Consider the following 16,704-nt stretch of genomic DNA (forward strand, 5'->3'; position numbering starts at 1 on the left):
CATAATAAAAAATTCAAAAATATTTTTCTTTTAAAACTTTACTTTTAATATCTGAAATTTGATTTTTTTTTTAATTTATTAATATTTGATTTCATTTTATGTGAGAATCCTATACAATTTTGAATAATGTATGCTTCAAGTAATTTATATGAAAAATATATTTTATTGTAGTAACACTAATGTAAATTATTTAATTAAAACATCATAATTTTGAATTTAATTAAATCTTAAAATTTCTAAATACGGAGTTAAATTCTAAATACTAAATATATAGTTTATAATTACTTTATAAACTTTATATTTTATAAACTAAATTATGAATATCTTCGAAGTTAATATTTTTGAGTAATTCTCATGACAATTGAAAATTATATCATCCATCCTTATCATCAATATTTACTTTTATATTGAAGTATCTTATATGTTATAGTTGTTTTTGTTTGTTATTTATTTAGTTGTCAACCATATGATATTGTATAAAACCATCAAAAGTCATCGATTCAATTTGTAACGATGATTCACACTTTCAAGTATATCAGCACATTATTTTTTTTTTTAATTTATACAACAATTTATAATTTGAGACTGAAAATATTGTTTATATTATGAATAATAAATATTAAAAATTTTTGGCAAAAAAATAAATTTAAGACATTGTGTATAAGAGTATAATAAAATAGCGATTTAATTCTTTTAACAGAATTAATAAACAAACTTTTTTTATTAAATTAAACAAACAATATTAACAAGAAAAAAATACATAAATTAAGATAAAAATAAAGTAACATCAATTTGAACTCGTCAATCCCATTTATTTGGTGGAAGAACCCATATTGCTGGTGGCATTCGTTTGAACCAATGATGAAAAGGGCAATGTTGACTAAAACTTCCATCTTTTACATTATAGATTCCCATGTTAAATGCCCCATTAGGATAAGGAAATGGCATGTCGTCATAGAAATCATCAGAGTAATATATTGAATCCTTTTGTAGATGATTAGAGAAATATGAAGCTGAGAAAGATACAGAATCACTGTCTCCAACAAATACAACATTGTCTCCCAAACTATCAAGTTTCACCATTTGTTTAAGCTTACCACTTTGAAGATCCAATTCCAACTTATACACTTCAAATCTTTTTGTACCATTACTATGGTTGTTTCTATTTTCATCGACAAAATCATGAGGAGGATAACTAATAAATTTTCTTATAAGCCATAAGTCACCCTCCAAAGATTCTACAAGATACGCTCGATGAGCATAAACATCTCCACGCGAAGAAACAACATTGGGAATGACATTCGCGTTCCCTGGACAACAAAGATCGAGAGAGATAATGTTATTCCACCGTCCCACGGCATAGACTAGACCTTTATAGAATATAACATCCGTAAAACAAAAATGTTCACAATCAATATATGTCCACAACTTTTGTCCGGCTTTTATAAAAGCAAGACATTTACGCATGCTATAGATTGCTACTGTGATATAATCATGTGGCCTAGTTGTAGGATTGGTAGATAAAATAACTTTGTGCACATTACATTCATAGTTTTCTCTCCTTCTATCTATATTCAACATGTAGATAGGAGGTAGAGGAATGGGAGCTAGGTTTTGGAAAGGATTCAGTAGGGTTATGACAATATTTTTGGAGGATTCGACTTTTGCCAACCAACCATGACTAGAGCCACACAATCTCCTATTATAAGGTACTTGTAGTTGGAGAGGGTATATTGTGTTCGATGAAAGCCCATACAAACTTCTCTTTGTTCTACACTTATTCTTTTGGGGAATCATTAGCATTGGCAATGCATTATTTTTTGTTTTTCGATGTTGATGATTAACCTTTGCAATATAATACCAATACTTACATACTGCACTGAAATAGATTTGATCGATACGCTCTGACAACTTGTCAAAAATCAAATTTAGAGAAATAACTTCTAAATTTCCCCAATCTACTGCCATCGACAAGAAAATTTTAATATGAGAAAAAAGAAGGTTTTTTTCTTTAAAGAGGAAGAGACAGAAGAAGATTAAAGCAATGAGAAAATTAAAGTGTAGAGAGTTGTTGCAATTTGGTATATTTATATTAAGGATTTTAATTTAAAACCAAATCTTTTTTGCTACAATTTAAATGTTGTTTTATTTGTATAAATAAAAAGATTTTGGAATTGAAATACGTTGGATTAGTGATTTAACAAATAAACTAGTAAAGGATTGATTGCTTTTGTTTTTAAATTAGTCATAATGAATTGCATCTTTCTATGAAATCCAGTGAATATATTTTTCAATTGGTATTATTGGCTTAATAAATTTAGTAATGTTTTATTGACTAAATTTTTTTTATAAATTAACACACACTTTAATTTGAAATGATGCAATTAGATTGACGTTATTTTCTTTAATTAATAGATTACTAAATTGAAGTTCATAAATTGCGATTGTTATTTGCCATGATTTTGTGTGTGTTAATATTAATAAATATACTAATATATTTTGAGAATATATTTTATTTTGTGAAACTTTAATTTAGTTTAGACAATTAATTGATTTGTCATCAGATAATTAGATAAATGATTTGATTTTATATCTAAATTTAACAATTTGGAATTTTTTGTATATGAAATAAAATTTAAAATTTCATTTATACCGAAACTTTCTTTATATAGTTGATTCAATTTTTTAATATTTTTAAATTATATTCTTGATATTTGATATATGAGATTTGGGTTATTTTATGAAGTCTATGTGTATTTGTTTTAATAAAATATGGGAATCATATACTATTTTGAATATGTATTTGTTCTGGACTGGGCCAAGGTTAGGCCCACTATGATTTTCGGCCCAATAAACCTCAGAGGCCCACGTTCCTCTGCGGCCCTCCTACGCAGATAGGATGCCCACCTTAGACATGCTCGGCTGCCCTATATCCCCGAGCATATGACACCGACATGCTCGGCACTGACGACCCCGCGAACACCTTCGTTGCCGAGGACTCTGCTCCGCGCAGGGATCCTTCATACTCAACCCTCCGAACAACTCGGACTCCACGTGGCTCCTGAAAGACCGCGTCTCCCTGGAACTTCGGAGCGGTTAACCAGGACAGAGGGCATACACGCACCTCCGATATTTCCGCTCAGGAAACCTGGCAGTCTCCTAGTTGGGCTTGGGATCCAACCCAATAGCGAGATCATGGCCCAGCGCTGGGGGCTATATATACCCTCTTTGACTAGAGGGTCAGGTATTCAATTCTTACTCACTCTTAGCTAGTACTTGCGCTCCTTTGCTCGTCAACTTACTTTGGCATTGGAGTACCTTGCAGGTACACCCCCCTTCTCCTTCCTAGAAGATCCAGTCCGAGCAGCCTACGACGATTCTTCTGATCAGGTACGATCAGTGGCGCCGTCTGTGGGAAACTTGCTTCCCCATCTTTAAAGAACAAAGATCAAAGCTAATCATCTCCAATCGTCATGGCTGACAACAACAACATCCCAAACGCTGACCCTTTCCTCCTTCACGAGCTGATCGAGGAATCCTCCCGCGAGCTGGCTAATCATCGTCGGGGGGATCGTCGGCGACAAAGGTCCGGGCATGAAACCCAGGACACTCAGCTGTTGCAGGTCCTACAACAGGTCCAGAACGTTGACCATGTTCCTCCAGAAGGGCACGTTCAGAACGGCGAGCAGATCCGAACGACCAACGTGCCGGAACATGCCCAGAATGTGAATGAGACCGACCTCCGAGACGGGCAACATGCTTCCTCATTCACCCACACCTCCGAGAGGCGGAGAGCCCGTCATGGAGAAGAAGAGGAACCGCTCAACATTCCCGAGGATGCTGACCCCATCACCGTCCGCTTGCTCAAAGAAATACAATTGACGAACAGCCTCCTCAGAATTCAGGACGACCGAATTCACGAACTGGAAAGACAGCGACGACGTCGCCCCTCTCCGAGGAGGCACTACAGGTCACGCTCCTATTCTTCCTCGCGCTCACCGCCGAGAAGATACCGTCGGCGTTCCCCGTCTTCTTCAAGGTCTCCCCCGAGAAGACATCGCCGCCGGAGGACTCGTTCCCGTTCTCCACCCAGAAAGAACAGGAAGAACCAGAAACCTGAAACCGCTGAACAAAGAAACCCATCCCCCGAACAGGGCCGTCGGGGCCCCTCCAAAGCTGCGTTGGGTGACAACCAAGAGGATTCCCGACGAAACAGGCACTACCATTCACCAGGACCGAGCGACGAGGAGGACTTCCGCAGCCCCTTGTCCGCCAGTATCCGGAGAGCCCACCTCCCTCGGGGGATGGAAAAACCGCCAGTATTGGACCAATACGACGGAACCACTGACCCCGACGACCATATTCGGAGCATCGAAGCGGTCATGGACTATCACGTCGTCAGAGGCTCGATCAAGTGCCGCATTTTCCCGACCACCCTCAGGAAGGGAGCGATGAATTGGTACAGGAACCTCCCTTCGAACTCCATCCATTCCTGGACCGAGCTCAAAGAACTCTTCTTGAGCCACTTCACAGCCTCCCGACGACAACCGAAATCGGAAGCCAATCTCGAGGCCGTGGTACAAGGACCCAACGAACCTCTTCGAGATTACCTTGAAAGATTCAACAAGGAGGCCGTCCAAGTGCAGACAGAAAACTACATGAAGAGGTACATCTTGGAGCGAGGACTTCTCCCCGGCAGTGACTTCAAGAAGGCCATTAAGATTGAGAAGGTGCACTCGATGAATGCCCTCCTCCGCAAAGCAAAGGCATTCATCGATTTTGAGGAAGGCGAGGCAGCCGCGATCAAAGCCTCGAGGGGCAGTGATGCCGCTCGCAGCTCAAACCTCGAGGATCCGGGGTCACGCCGAGGACAAGACAAAAGAAGGGACGACAGGTCCCGAGATGTCAAAGAACGGCGAGGACCAGCAGGGCGTTTCAACGACTACACTCCTTTGAACACCTCCCGGGAGAAAATCCTGGCCGACTGCCAGAACGCCGAGTTCAAGAAATCCAACATCAGGCCCCCGAAGTCAAATCCTACAAGACCGGGGACGGACAAGTCCAAGTACTGCAAGTACCACAAAAGTCACGGGCATATGACCGACGAATGCATAAATCTCAAAGATGCCATAGAGACCCTGATCAAAGAGGGCCACCTGGCAAGATACACCAAGAAGGGAGAACCCCCCAGAAGAGACATCCCTCGAAACCCTGACGAGGGGAACTCACCAGACAGCAGACCGCTTCAAGTCGCACTGTCCGTAACCCGACCGGAAGACTTCATCCCTTCGGTCGGCGTGACGACCGCCCTCAGCACCTGGGAACATTTCCCCACCGCAATGGTCATCTCCAACGGCGGGGACCCCGGCTCTCTCACCGTCAGTTCAGTCAAGAGAAAGTTCGACGAGCTACTCAGCGCCAATGCCGATCTCGGCCCTACTCTACGGAAATTCCGAGGAAAGTCAGAGCCAATAACTTTCTACCTCGAAGAACTGCCCGGCGGAGCTCCAAACACCACCATTCCCCTCCTCGTCCGAGCCAGAATGGCAAACTTCGATGTTCGACGGGTCCTGGTAGATGAAGGTAGTTCAGTTGACATCATGTACTCCCACCTCTTCCAAACACTTCAGCTGGACGACTCGCACCTCACTCCCTATGTGAGTTCCGACCTCCAAGGTTTTAACGGAGCCACCACCAAACCATGGGGCTACGTCGAGCTGATTGTCACCTTCGGGGAAGGGGAAGCGTCCAGGCAAGTCAAAACCAGGTTTTTAGTAATCGACTGCAAAACATTGTACAACTGCATCATCGGGCGCCCAACACTGGCCGAGCTAACCGCCGTGCCCTCCACGGTCCATCTGAAGATGAAGTTCTACACGAGGACAGGGAAAGTGGCCACCATCAACGCCGACATTGAAGCTGCGAGAAGGATCTTCGATGCATCCGTCAAAGGACTAGAGCTGATCGCTCCTCCGACCAGCTCCAACAAAAAACCAAGAGCCGAAGACAAGCATCCTCGGGAAGATCAGGTTCCAACGGCCAACGTCAGCTCAGTCGACCTCGATGCAAGGTTCACACAAGAAGAACTGAAGACCGGGGAAGAAACACAATCAAAGGCCCCTCATCCCGTTCGGCCTGTCCCCGACGGAGATTTCGAGCTGATCCCCCTGGAAGACAACCCCGACAGAGCGGTGAAGATTGGCAAAGGAATCCCTGACCTACCGAGGAAACAACTTGTAGCCTGCCTTCGAGCCAATGCCGACCTGTTCGCCTGGAGCGCCGCAGAGATGCCCGGACTCGACCCTGAGGTCGCCTGCCACCACCTCTCCATCAATCCAACCGCCAAGGCCGTAGTACAACGTAGGCGTCGGCAGTCTCCCGAGAAAGCGGAGGCTGCCGAGAAAGCTGTAAAAGACCTCCTAGAGGCAAATTTTATTTCCGAGGCCAAGTATTCAACTTGGCTCTCAAATGTTGTACTTGTTAAAAAATCTAATGGAAAATGGAGAATGTGTGTTGATTATACTGATGTTAACCGGGCATGTCCAAAAGACGCCTACCCTTTACCTAATATTGACAGACTGGTCGACAACTCGGCCGGCTATAAACTGTTGTCCTTCATGGACGCTTATTCTGGTTACAACCAGATTCCCATGGCGAAATGCGACAAGCAATGCACGGCTTTTATGACCGAATCGGGCAATTATTACTACAACGTGATGCCCTTCGGACTCAAAAATGCCGGGGCAACTTACCAGCGGATGATGAACAGGGTCTTCCGAGGAGAAATCGGCGACACGCTCGAGGTGTATATGGACGACATGATCGTCAAATCTCGAGAAGACTCCGACCACACGCTACATCTCAAGCGGGTCTTCGAGCAGGCCAGGTCCTGCAGGATGCGCTTCAATCCAGAGAAGTGCACTTTCGGAGTACGGGCGGGCAAATTCCTCGGCTTCTACTTAACAGAACGAGGAATAGAAGCCAACTCTGATAAATGCCGAGCATTCTCAGACCTCCCTACCCCCACCAATAAAAAATCCATCCAGGTACTAAACGGAATGCTCACGGCATTATCCCGCTTCGTCGCGAAATCCGCCCAGCATGCACTTCCATTCTTTAAGCTTCTTCGGAAGGAAGCAGCTTTCGAGTGGTCCGAGGAATGCGAACAAGCATTATCCCACCTCAAACAAGTGCTCTCCAAACCCCCGGTGCTATCCCGACCAGACAGCAACGAGGTTCTCTATCTCTACTTGGCCGTTTCAGGCGAGGCGGCCAGCGCGGCCCTGATCCGAGAGACGGAAGACGGGCAGAAGCCAGTGTACTTCACTAGCAAAGCCCTACAAGGGCCCGAGGTCCGCTATCAACAGATAGAAAAAATCGCGCTGGCCCTAATAACGGCCGCCAGAAGACTGAGGTACTACTTCCTCGCCCACACTATTATCGTCCGGACAGACCAACCGATCAAACAGCTTCTCAGCCGACCAGACATGGCCGGGAGAATGCTGAGATGGTCCCTCGAACTGTCCGAGTTCGACATACAATACGAGGGCAGGAAAGCGTTAAAAGCCCAAGCACTCGCCGACTTCGTGGCCGAGATGACGACGATCTCCAACTCCCCAACACCCACCGAGAATAAGTGGACCATCTATGTTGATGGCGCCTCAAGCCACGCGGGCAGCGGAGCCGGTATCATCTTGGAGAACGACGAGGGGCTCGTCATCGAAGTATCCCTAATCCTCTCCTTCACCACATCGAACAACCAGGCCGAGTACGAAGCCCTCCTAGCGGGCCTACGCCTTGCCGAAGACGTGGGCGCTCGGGAAGTCATGATTTATACCGACTCACAACTGGTCGCGTCCCAAGTTAGCGGCGATTACCAGGCCAAAAACGACACACTAGCCGAGTATCTATCACTCGTCAAAGAAAAAATGAAAGGATTCACAAAGGCAGACGTCGCACACATCCCTCGGGAGCACAACTCGCGGGCCGACCTCTTGTCCAAGCTTGCGAGCACGCGAAAGAAGGGAGGGAATAAGTCGGTGATACAAGAAATCTTATCCGATCCAAGCATAGGCAAAAACACGCAAGCCATACAAGTGTTTGCCATCGGAGACGACCATTGCTGGATGACCCCGGTGTACAAATACCTCAAGAACGGCGAGCTCCCCGACGACCCGAAGGAAGCCTCAGCCATTAAGAGGAGAGCCTGCTCGTACACAGTCATCGAAAATAAACTCTATCGACGGGGCTTCTCCATTCCCCTCCTTAAATGCATCGACGGCTCGCAAGCACTGGAAGTACTGCAAGAACTTCACGAAGGGATCAACGGCCAGCATCTCGGCGGCCGGTCGCTGGCGAGGAAAGCCCTCAGAGCCGGCTACTATTGGCCGACTATGCAGCAGGACGCCAAAGAGCATGTTCAAAAATGCGACAGATGTCAGCGGCATGCCGACATGCACCTAGCTCCCCCCAACGAGCTTAAATCCCTCTCCTCTCCTTGGCCTTTCTCCACCTAGGGAATGGACCTCCTCGGCCCTTTCCCGGTCGGATCATACCAGAATAAGTACCTGGTGGTCGCCGTGGATTACTTCACGAAGTGGATAGAGGCCGAACCTCTCGCCAAGATCACGTCCCAAAACGTGCTACGCTTCTACAAACGAAACATACTCGCTCGATTCGGGGTACCACAGGCTATAATCACCGACAACGGCACCCAATTCACTGACAGGAAGTTCCAAGAATTCGTGGCCAAGCTCGGCACAAAACAGCACTTCACCTCAGTCGAACACCCTCAAACGAACGGGCAGGCGGAGGCAGCCAACCGAGTCATCCTCCGCGGACTGAAAAGGAGGCTCGGCGAAGCTAAAAAAGCTTGGGTCGAAGAACTACATAGTGTACTTTGGGCGTATAGAACGACGCCCCATTCGAGCACAGGCGAGACTCCTTTCAGATTAACCTACGGCACCGAAGCCGTAATCCCCGTGGAAATCCGAGAACCTTCTCGGCGAACCGAGTCCCCCCTCGAGGAAGAACTTAACGACGAGGCCATGAGGGAGGAACTCGATATGGTAGAGGAGATCCGAGCAGGATCCTCCCTCCGAGAAGCTAAACTAAAACAGCAAATAGCTCTTCGCCATAACGCCAGAGTTATAAAGCGCGAATTTGAAATCGGCGCCCTAGTGCTCCGCAGAAACATGAAAGACTCGCGCGAAGGCAAACTAGCCCCAAACTGGGAAGGCCCATACCGAGTTTATGACAAAACCGAGAACGGCGCCTACTACCTCGAGAATCTTCTCGGCGAAAAACTTGCTCGACCCTGGAACGCTGAAAAACTCAGACGTTATTACAGTTAAACATAAATTAAACGCCCGGCCCCTTGCCCAAACTCAGGTAACAGACGGGCACGGATCCACGTCGTCGGTACGGACGTGAGTATTCCACGACAGCAACTGTCGATCCCCCTCGTCAGAGGGATGGACCGACCCCTCGGCGGATTCTACACCTAGACCCTCCGCGGAAGTACCTGCATGGCAGAACCCCAGCTCGCGATGGGATCGTTCACGCCGCGAACGCTTGGCCGCAACCGCGGTCTCGCGCTCGCTAAAAGCGCACACCTGCTCTGCGCACCCGGGCCGTACTCAACACGCCCGGGCAATCAATCTAGGCCGAGCATAGTCCATAAAACCGATAATATCACAAGTATATAGGTAACTCTCCGGCGTATCCGAGCAAAAGTCATCAGTTACCTAAAGCAATCGAAAAATATTCTAAGTATGGAGAAAATACCTCGTCATACAAGCGCAACAGGGAAGTTATCAAAACACGAGCGTACAACGATAACGCCGAAAGTGCAGATAAACAGATATAAGCAAGCAAAATTATAAAACCGCGTCGATCTTTTTCTTCAACTCCTTGCGATCAGTCTCCAGGGTCTTCACCCTATCCTCGGCAGTCTTCTTTGCCGCCTCCGCCTCCTTCAGGGCCTCGGACGAGCCCGAGCCACCATTGGCTAACATTTGGGCCATCCCCAAAACCCTCATCACGGCAGCACCGTCGCGCGCCAGCTGTTTCTGGAGGGACGGAGGGTCCATCTCACCGATCCGACGAGCTTCATCCGGAGAAGTAACCAGGGGAAACTTCTCAAAGTAACTCCCATCCTTGTAGCAAGGAGGCAATACAAAGGCACGCTCGGGACCTAAGCTCGACGGCTCATGGCGTCCCCCCTCGGTAGCACGAGGTCTCTTGGAAGCCCTCTCGTCCTCCTTCATCCGAGGAGAACCTGCTGAGGCCGAGTTCTCTGCAGCACCAGTTCCCCGATTCTTCTTCTTCTGATTCTTCCTTGCATCCAGAGCCATCTTCAGGACTGGATCCTCCTTCTCCGGCATGGCATCTGCAAAGAAAAATAAAAGGAGTTAGCAAAAACACAAGACAAAACAAGAAAAGCAGGGCGAACGAATACGACCTAACAACGACCGGGTCTCCTCGGGAGTCCGACAAGATAACAGAGCCTTGGTATTAATAGGCCGCTGCTCCACAACCGGCACACCATTCTCGTCCAGCACGGGACTGCCATTCCTCGTCACCCACCGAGACATAGTGAAGCTGTCTACGTATTTGCATAGGACCGAGTAAGACTCTGCGTCCTGCTCGTCCAGGTCCCCATCTTCCCAAACGTAATGCTTAGGGGGTGACGAGAAGTGACCTTTCCACCAGAAAAATGGGAACCTTGTGCAGAATTCCCTTGCTACCTGCCCATCCTCACCCCTCACTAGCTCCCCGTCGGCGTCACGAAGGACCACAGAATCCGACACATCGTAGTAAGCCGTCGGGCTGAGCGGACGAACAACAAAGTACCGGTCCTTGAAGCCTTTCACAGAATCAGTGTACATCCCGAAGAGCTTCCGCTCGGCATTTTTGAACGAAACCCAGCCATATCGCCCGTCTGCCGCCTGCCTTTGGACGCGAAAACACCGGCCAAATAATGCGGTCGTGGCCCCAATACCCAAATAATTACAGACGATCTCAAATGCTCGCATGAAAGCAAAAGCATTGGGATGCAATTGGGACGGCGCCAAGTTTAGAAACGCCATCATCGATTTCTGAAAGTCAGAGAAGGGCATTCGGAAGCCGAGCTCCTTGAACACATATTCATACATCGCAAAGCCATCCCCGTTGAACCGAGAGCAAATGCGCTCGTCCCTGGACGGGCATGTCACTTGGTAATTCGGCGCTTCGCCATCTCTCAAAACCTCGATCTCTGTGAAAGCCCCGTCCAGAGACTCAGTGTATCGGGAAATGACCGTTAAGGCCTCCTCGGCTATCCAGTCGGCCGCAACCGTGCATTCGTAACTAAACAAGGGCATTGGGGAGACCCCTCCCTCGGCGTCCGGGCCGGGAGAATCAACGTGGTCGTCGTCATTCAGAGAGGGCGCATTTTGATCCTCGATGATCTCGACGTCTGAACTTGTGGCCGTTGAGGCGTCCGACTCGCTACTCCACGACGAATCAGATCCCGAGCTAGACTCCGAGCTAGCGCTCGAATCAGATTCACCTGCACGCAGAAGGGAGAAAGTGAATTCGACAGTTCATCAAATCCACCCTTCCACCGCAATGCAAGCGAAAGGGTAGAGCAGGAGCGGCGGAGCCCCCGGCTAAACCCCCATCGAGGAAAGACGCCCGTCAGCCGAGGACTCGCGAAAAGACGTGACACGACACCGAAAAATCGTATCCGAACAGGCGCAACGGTCCAACGCCTACGTCATCTGGTCCACCGACCCACGCTAACCCCCGGGCATCGCCTGGATAACCCAGGGAGGAAGCAACGACCTCTCGGCGGACCCAGCCTACGTCTACGACGACGACCGCGAAAATAAAGCGCACGAAAGCGCACAAACCCTAAGGAAAATAAAGCAACGAAGAGGGAAGCGGACTTACGTGAAGACATGATGATAACCGGATGAGCTTCTCGGTAGACGAACGGTATGGTGAACAATCTGGAAGAGTATCTTCCGAGGAAAACCTGTCTGATGCCGAGCAGGTAAACAGAGAGAGTGAAACTTCCAAATGAGAGGATCCGCCCCCTTTTATAGGGAAAGGGCTCGGAAGGCGAAGCATCACTTCTCCTGACAAGCGCCGCCTCCTAGACCCTAGGCCATTATTACCTATGCCACGTCAGCGCGTGTCCCCCACGCGCGACGTTCCGTCCCTCCGCAGGCTGTTCCTCCGAGCGCATCTGGTCGACGAGGAGCCATCTCATCGAGCATCTCCCCGGCCCGAGCATCAGGTAAAGTCACAGCTTCTTGACCAGAAAACTCCGACTTGGGGGGCTCCTGTTCTGGACTGGGCCAAGGTTAGGCCCACTATGATTTTCGGCCCAATAAACCTCAGAGGCCCACGTTCCTCTGCGGCCCTCCTACGCAGATAGGATGCCCACCTTAGACATGCTCGGCTGCCCTATATCCCCGAGCATATGACACCGACATGCTCGGCACTGACGACCCCGCGAACACCTTCGTTGCCGAGGACTCTGCTCCGCGCAGGGATCCTTCATACTCAACCCTCCGAACAACTCGGACTCCACGTGGCTCCTGAAAGACCGCGTCTCCCTGGAACTTCGGAGCGGTTAACCAGGACAGAGGGCATACACGCACCTCCGATATTTCCGCTCAGGAAACCTGGCAGTCTCCTAGTTGGGCTTGGGATCCAACCCAATAGCGAGATCATGGCCCAGCGCTGGGGGCTATATATACCCTCTTTGACTAGAGGGTCAGGTATTCAATTCTTACTCACTCTTAGCTAGTACTTGCGCTCCTTTGCTCGTCAACTTACTTTGGCATTGGAGTACCTTGCAGGTACACCCCCCCTTCTCCTTCCTAGAAGATCCAGTCCGAGCAGCCTACGACGATTCTTCTGATCAGGTACGATCAGTATTCATAAGATTTAAGCTTAAAATATTTATTTTTGCAAAAATCTATTTTATTGTAATACATCAAGTTTGGGAAAATTATACCCCGTACCCCTACATTTATTCCAACACCCCTACAATTTTAAAAAAATCTCAATTTTGTCCTTATTAAATTTTTAACTTTTCTTTTTTATTTTTTATTTTTCCATTTTTACTGTATGTATGGACGAAAACATGCAGAATTCTGGTGAGTAAAATCCAAAACCGGACAACCCAGGGGTGGGTGTTCTGGTTCTTTTTTTTTCTTTCAATTTTACTGAACCGGATATCCCAGAATTGGGTGTTCCGGTTTGTTACTTTTTACTAACCGGATATCCCCTATGTGGGTATTCCGGTTCTTTTTTTTTCATTTTTTTTTTCGTTTTTTTATCCCATATGTGGGTATTCCGGTTCTTTTTTTTTCAATTTTTTTTTTCGTTTTTTTTAATTTTTTTTTAAAATTTTTTTAATTTGTTGATGCTGTTGGGACTATTGTTCTTCCTTCTCAACTTATGGCTCAGGTTCTTTCTCTTCCAATTTCACACTATTCAATTCTTTTATTCTTTTTCTTTTTAATTTTAATTATTGACAGTTTTTTTAAATTTTTTATTTATTTATTGTGTTGTACATATATAGAAAGATTGGAGAGAAATATGGAGTGAAGTATTCAGAGGAAGAGATTTTGCATAGATACAGAAGAGCTTATAGTCAGCCTTGGGGTAAATCTCGTCTCAGGTTCGTTATTGCTCTTCGATCCCTTTCCAACTTTTGCTATTTTATATATTATATTAATAAATTCATGTATTTGTATGAATATTTTTGTACAAAAGAAAAATTGAAAAGAAAGAACAGGAATACCCACATAGGGGATATCCGGTTAGTAAAAAGTAACAAACCGGAATACCCAATTCTGGGATATCCGGTTCAGTAAAATTGAAAAAAAAAGAACCAGAACACTCACCCCTGGGTTGTCCGGTTTTGGATTTTACTCACCAGAATTCTACATGTTTTCGTCCGTACATACAGTAAAAATGGAAAAATAAAAAATAAAAAAAGAAAAGTTAAAAATTTAATAAGGACAAAATTGGGATTTTTTTAAAATTGTAGGGGTATTGAGATAAATGTAGGGGTACGGGGTATAATTTTCAAAGTTTGGTAAGGGTTGAGCGTGTGATAATCTGAGAGTGAAGCTTGACCTAGTGCCATAAGTGTATTTCTGTGACGAGGCTTTGGCATAAAGAGGGTGGTTTTTGGTAATTTTACTTCCAGGATCATTGCAAATAAACAATCATTAATTTTGATGTCTATAATTTAGTGATTGATTTCTTCACAATAAACAATGTGATTTCAAATGCTAACTCTAACAATGTGGTGCTTCTTCCTAAAACATCCAAGGCTGATAATTTGAACCAATTTAGACCAATTGCTATGGGTGATTCCAAATTTAAGATTATATCTAAAGTTCTAGTAGATAGAATAACTCGTGTGCTTTCTATAACACCCTAAATTTCTCCGCATATAAAATAAAAAACAAATCAAGGGTATAACATTTAATCACATTAGGATGTCACCCATATTATTTCAAAATTTGTTCTGTAACACATAAAATTTAAAATAAAACGTTCAACACGTGTCATCGCATGTTCACCTTCACATAGGGTATCATCACAACGAAATTTATCAATAAGCATGCATCATAAATCAAATAAGTCTCTTAAAAATGCTTTTATCAAATTGAAAAAAACAAGTGCGGTAAAAGTCTCCGCGAAATCAACATAAGCAATCAACCATCGAGAGTATAACCTCCAACTCTCTAGTTAACATAAACAGAAATAAAATTATCGTTCGTCCTGCCTTGTGTTAGAGACAAGAGCACATAATCTAAAAATGCAAAACCAAAAAAAAAAAGAACAAACTCACGCCATCCTTCACCTCTAACCAGCTACTCAGTTACCTGCTTATTTGTACTCCAAAGAGGAGCACAGACCACAACAATAACAAAGAGGTGAGAATACATTCAAACAATAAATGGTGCATAAACAATCAAAGTAGATTTTACCACATATCAATTAACACATATGTCAACTATGCATCACAATAACAAGTACATAATTCACTCACATCACGATCATATGCATTTATTTATGCAATGCGGCTCATAATACATCAAAAACTCATATGCATGCGGTACCGACTCAACTTTTGATTCTCCATACGAACCAAGTTCCAATCAACTGCGAATCTAGAGCCCCTCACCAAGCTCCAAGCCCTAACACTGAGCTTGGGACAAGTCACAAAATCTTACACCGAACCTGTGAACTTGCCTCTTTCACAATAACAATGACATATGATGCATGTCATACTAGTCAATGCAACTCAACAACAAATTACAACGTTTAAGGTCCACACCGGCCGAAAACAACATGCATTAATAACAAATAATTGATTTCTTGACATAAAAGCTTAGTTATTCTTCGTCTAAGACAGAAACATGAGTCCTTCTTCAAGGCGTAACAACCTTTCTTCAAATACATGCGAGTTTTATTGTTGAACAGTATTGAACATATTGTTCAAGAGCTCGTTGACACCTTGAAATCAAAGCTTTGCTTGCAACAGATGGAGACCATACAGGACTTCTAATTGTGCGACTAGTGGTGGAATCTAATAACGAATCAGAGGCAAATGGACAGATCCATCTATTTGAGGAGATTGGACCAGATCTGGATGCAATAAAATCATCATTTTTGGATTTGTGACATTTTGCTGAGGAGGTGGATGCAGAGGTGGGTGATTGGTTGCTGCTAGAGCAGTAGCGGTAGCTTCACATGCACTAGTGGATCGAGTTGCTTTGGATCTAATAGTCACTTGGAATTATAAGAACTATAGATATATAGAACTGAGAAATCAAAGTCGAAATGAGGCTTAATTAGATCGAACGAGATAGATCTTTGAGTTTGATTTTGAATGTTTTTGACTAGATGATTTGACAAGATTACGAATTGAGGAATTAGAGAGCGAACGAGAAATTATGGAAAACACATGAGTTAAAAGTTGATTCCCACTTGCGGCACCGGTGTTCTGGAACCAAAAATGGAGTAAGAATCAAAAGTGATGGTTGATTTGAACTTCTGATGCGATGGAAAGAGAGGCCTACAAGGTATGGACTCCAACGCTCAAATTAGTATGTGAGGAAGAAGAGTGAATCAAAATTGTGTTTGAAACTTGATGCCTCAATTTAGCGCCTACTCTCTCTTTATATATATATATATATATATATATATATATATATATATATATATATATATATATATATATATATATATATATATATATATATATATATATATATATATATATATATATATCAAAATTATGTGAAGGGTCGTTGAATGCACTTGCAATTCTGATCTTTGTTATCGTCATGAGGAGAATTCTCATGTACTAAGAAGATTCTAAAAGGGTTATTGTTCCATCATAGTGGTCAGCCAGGGTCGATATAACCGACCCAAAACAAAATTAGAAATTTTTTAGTACATCATAATGTTGTGCTTATACCAACAATGTGAATCATCTTCATCTTAATTCAACAGCTGACAAGGAGTTGTAATGGGAAAATGAATTGTAATGGAAGTTAAACAAAAATCGTGTCACATTAACATCATCTTCATTCAACATTAAAATGTTACAACCTCTCATAATTCTTCAACAATGGACAAAGAATTAATCTAATTAACTACTTTATTATATTACACATAACTAAT

At 44.7% G+C, this 16,704-nt stretch overlaps 1 protein-coding gene across 1 annotated transcript; it reads right to left on the bottom strand.

The window, feature by feature from the left end:
* Positions 1-801: 801 nt before the first annotated feature.
* Positions 802-1,968, bottom strand: LOC131645454 (F-box protein SKIP23-like). Its single transcript, XM_058915952.1, has one exon. The coding sequence runs from the start codon at positions 1,966-1,968 to the stop codon at positions 802-804; it is 1,167 nt and encodes a 388-aa protein (XP_058771935.1).
* Between the last annotated feature and the right edge of the window lie 14,736 nt (positions 1,969-16,704).

The sequence above is a fragment of the Vicia villosa genome, linkage group LG1 (genome assembly GCF_029867415.1).
Source record: "Vicia villosa cultivar HV-30 ecotype Madison, WI linkage group LG1, Vvil1.0, whole genome shotgun sequence".
Lineage (NCBI taxonomy): Eukaryota > Viridiplantae > Streptophyta > Magnoliopsida > Fabales > Fabaceae > Vicia > Vicia villosa.